The 4,684-nt window shown below is 40.2% G+C and overlaps 1 protein-coding gene across 1 annotated transcript; it reads right to left on the bottom strand.

Moving 5' to 3' along the window:
• Positions 1-1,618: 1,618 nt before the first annotated feature.
• Positions 1,619-4,029, bottom strand: LOC106103191 (collagenase-like; the record flags this gene model as incomplete). Its single annotated transcript, XM_013282879.1, has 6 exons — positions 1,619-1,861; positions 2,369-2,547; positions 3,021-3,110; positions 3,180-3,447; positions 3,525-3,722; positions 3,942-4,029. Coding segments are annotated over 6 exons (928 nt in total), but the record flags the coding sequence as incomplete, so codon positions are not given.
• Between the last annotated feature and the right edge of the window lie 655 nt (positions 4,030-4,684).

The following is a 4,684-nucleotide window of genomic DNA, read 5'->3' as shown; positions in this document are numbered from 1 at the left end:
TAGCGCATAGCGCATAGCGCATATTGAATAACGCATATCGCTTATCGAAAACTCGAAACTCGAAAATCGCATATCGCGTTATGCACATAGCTTATGGCGCATAGTGCATAACGCATAACGCGTATCGCTTATCGAAAACTCGAAACTCGAAAATCGAAAATCGAAAATCGCATATCGCGTAATGCACATAGCGCATAGCGCATAGTGCATAGCGCATAGCGCATAGCGCATAACGCGTATCGCTTATCGAAAACTCGAAACTCGAAAATCGCATATCGCGTTATGCACATAGCGCATGGCGCATAGTGCATAGCGCATAGCGCATAGCGCATAACGAATAACGCATATCACTTATCGAAAACTCGAAACTCGAAAATCGAAAATCGAAAATCGCATATCGCGTTATGCACATAGCTTATAGCGCATAGTGCATAACGCATAACGGGTATCGCTTATCGAAAACTCGAAAATCGTATATCGCGTTATGCACATAGCGCATAGCGCATAGTGCATGGCGGATAGCGCATATCGCTTAACGCTTAACTAAAACTCGAAACTCGAAAATCGAAAATCGCATATCGCGTTATGCACATAGCTTATAGCGCATAGCGCATAGCGCATAGCGCATAGCGCATAGCGCATAGCGCATAGCGCATAGCGCATAACGAATAACGCATGTCGCTTATCGAAACTCGAAACTCGAATATCGAAAATCGCATATCGCGTTATGCACATAGCGCATAGCGCGTAGCGCATAGTGCATAGCGCATAGCGCATAGCGCATATCGCATAACGCATATCGCTTATCGAAAACTCGAAAGTCGAAACTCGAAAATCGCATATCGCGTTATGCACATAGCGCATAGCGCATAGTGCATAGCTCATAGCGCATAGCGCATAGTGCATAGCGCATAGTGCATATCGCTTATTGAAAACTCGAAATTCGAAACTCGAAAATCGCTATGTCTATTGTTTATTCGCGCATTAACGTGTTTGTAAAATATTTCTATTGCTAAAGACCTATCATTGGCTGTACAATTTAACTACCACTATGCCTATATAGTAATAAATGGCTGTTGGTCTTCCTTAAAAATAAATAAATGAAATATTCAATGTTTGTACATATACTCGTACATATATCGTTATCTCGCAGTACGAACTACAAGTATGTACTCGTACATCTGATGAAGCTAGCGAACATACTAACTAATGAATGTGAATGACGCTGCCAGTGTTGCCATGTACATTATGATAAGAAAACCGTGTTTGTATGGAAAAAGATTAACGGTGGGCCGTAGTACTACTTAAAAAAAGACATTACCCAAATGTCGATATAATAACGTCTTTAACCGTACAATATGATACAGCCTTAGAGTTGGGCCGTAGACGATTTTGTACTTTCTTGGTATGAAAACCGTAGAACACGGCAATTTACGTAGCATTGGCAACACCGAACAGAACGCGTTTGTAGCGGCGCGGGCGGGCGGTTTGACTGCGATGTGCCTGCTTTGGTGGCGGCTGAACAGATCTCTAGGATTATCATTATAACATTTTTTTGTTTTTATTTAATTTAGGCTGTAAGTTTTCCAAATGATAAATAAATAAATAAAATATTCACTCCTGTCATATTCTCATTTTTTTATTTTTATAGCATTTGTGCTTCCTTTAATTTATAAAATCGAGCGCCAAAATAAAAGATCGTCATTCCATTTATTTATTTTTCAGTTACAATCACATGATTTCACTTCGGAGGGCATTACATTCGGGATCTGATCCACGAATTGAAAGCGCTGACTCTAGCGAAGCCGGCCGGCCTCGGGGCCTCGCACCCTGCCGCAGACGAGAACGACGTCACTCCAATCTGTACATGTATGAGCATCTATTAAGCTTAAAACATTGATTCGTTTAATAAATGACGTATATACAGTATCGAATTAAATTTGTATGAAGGCAAAATAATAGCAAAATCCAAATCGATTATGTACAACTACTAACTACAACTGTAGGAGTAATAAATATTTTTTAACTGACATTTTTTCTTGCGGCTCTGCAATCATTATTGATTTGAGAAACACTGTTTTTTTTATTATTTAAATCCAAAAGTTATAACTATAAATCTATTGATATCAACTTCTGTGAGAGTAAAATCGAAAATCGAAAAGATTCACACAACCCCTCTCTACTAAATTGTCAAATGAATTGTCCAACTAATCAATCTTATTTAGACAATTTATAGTGCAATAGACAAAATCTTTGTCTGCGAGGTCTGTGCGCAACAAATGAACATGACAAGTCAATATTGTTCGTCTGTTTTATACAGAACTTCGATTTGGTATACATTATTAACTAGAACAAAAAAAAATGATACCAGAAGACCGTCAGCGACGAGCGGGCCACCGGAGTCACCTATGCAGACATTAGTGCCGTGCGCACCGCTGACACAGAGAGAGGAGGCGACCACGATGGCTGGGCCGTACACCTGCCGGCACTCCTCGTTGGTGATCACTTGCAGCCGGCCCTGCATCAGGTCGGGGCTTGCTAAAGAATCTGAAAGCAAGAATTGCATGAGTCTGGATAAGAAAGCTGCAGATTGTCTAGTTATACCAGTAGCTAAGGGATTCCAGATATTTGTTAAATGTCAGTCGTCAATAAATTTTAAATGAATGTTTAAAACTAACAGAAGATTTATCCATACTTTCGTTGTTTTCTGTCGTTCAAGGCTTTGGGTATTCCCACACTCTCTTGTCTGTTCGCGACCTAGTTCAAAAGCTTACTCGCTTTGTCGCTCTGTTTTTTGACAACCTTACTATTACTATAAAAGCAAAAGTTTAGATGGATGGATGGATATTTGTTTTACCTTGTTGCCTAAACTGATGAATTGATCTCGATGAAAATTTGCATATATGTAGAGAATATTCTAAAAGAACACATCTGTAGGCATAAACATTTTTTTTTAATTCCACGCGGAGTTGCGTGCAAAACCTGGTGGTTTAATATATCTTTAATGAACGCTGTGTTACCGTCGCTGGTCTTGCCGAAGCCGATGGCCCAGGCCCAAGTGCCCGCGTACATGTTGCTGCCTGACGCCAGCCCGATATTGCGGATCGTATCTGAAAATATCACATTACTTTAAAAAAAAAGTAAGATGTGAAATTCTGACTTCTAAAACGAATACTAACTGCTATAATTGACCCAGTTGATTGTGATAATGGCGATGTCATTGTTGACGGTTTGTGTGTCGTAGTCGCTGTGGATCTCCATCCTGTTGGAGGTGATTCTGGTGCCGCCTGAAAAGATGCGCACGGAGCCCAGCACGACGGTCACGTGGCGCACCATCTCCCGCCCGTCGAACAAGTTGTGCGCCGCGGTCAACACCCGCGTGTTACTGATCAGAGTACCGCCGCCGACGGACTCGCGCCCGTCCATACGCATCATTATCTGACCAGCCTACGAAAAAAAAAACGGGAATACAAAATATATGTTTTTAGTGGAAAACCATCGATATGGATTCCAATTTTTCTGACCATGTAAGGGTAGGCGCCGAGCGCGGCCGGTGACCCGCCGACTATCCTGCTGCCGTCGAAGTCTGCCGCGAGCTCGGCCTGCCTGAGGGCGTGGGCGCGCGGGATGCCCACACGCTCGTGGTAGTTCAGCTCCGGAATGTCGTAGGCCGCCGCCAGCGCTCCCAGCGCCCCCAGGCAGAACAAGCTCAACAGCGTCAGCTTCATCGCAACAACGGATCGATAAATACTTATCAAAATTGGTATTTTCTTCTTTTATTGTCATCTAATTTTGTTATCTACTTTATCCACAAAATAACATATTAACGATAAGCGTTTTTTTTTTATTTGACTGAAACTAAGGACCCGCGCCGGCTTTGCGCGTGTGGTAAAGCATATTATCGTGAATTTGTTGTCTGCCACATTCATAGTAGAACTAACTCTATCAGAATTCGGGAGCTGACGAGAGCCCGACGTCCGCCGGCTAGTCCAACACCGCCATGCCACCAACACATTGACTCTCAAGCAACTAGTTATGAAATTATGTATATTTTTTATGTATTGACGGATTGTCTTTTTCAATACTTTTCCATCAATTCATCCTTATTTAGATAACGTAAATTATGATTGATTATTCGAATAGGATTAGATATGAACGCTAATAAAAAATTAAAAAATAAAACTATTTATTTGACAATAAACTGGTTACAAAAAATTGAGCCATCGTCGCAGTAGGCACAGCCTGTATCGCTGAGATCCCAGCTCAGGGTATTAAATGAAATGCTATACATCATTAGACGCAACATATTCCTATGTAATTAAAATATAAACTTAATGAAAAAAAGAGAAAAGAAGATCATAAACATATGATCTTTATTTCTCTTTTTTTCATTTATTTTAAATTGTTATTTTCGTAACATACAAGCTAAAACAGAATGATTCAATGACAAATCCGCCGCGGTCGCGCGTACACTGCGCTCCGTGTTAAACTGTGTTTAAAAAGTGATTAAGTGCACAAAATTAAGTTACAAAGTTGTGATACGTACTATTTAGTTTAACTCATGTGAAAGTGACATATTTTATTACATATTGCCTTGTTTATCGTCAATTATAATCGAATAATAAATAAATAATTTTAAATAAATAATTTTTATTATTAAATCAAGTAAGTTACAAATCAATCA

This window comes from Papilio polytes, unplaced genomic scaffold (assembly GCF_000836215.1).
Source record: "Papilio polytes unplaced genomic scaffold, Ppol_1.0 DF823863.1, whole genome shotgun sequence".
NCBI classification, from domain to species: Eukaryota; Metazoa; Arthropoda; class Insecta; order Lepidoptera; family Papilionidae; genus Papilio; species Papilio polytes.
This window is presented reverse-complemented; position numbering and strand designations above follow the sequence as displayed.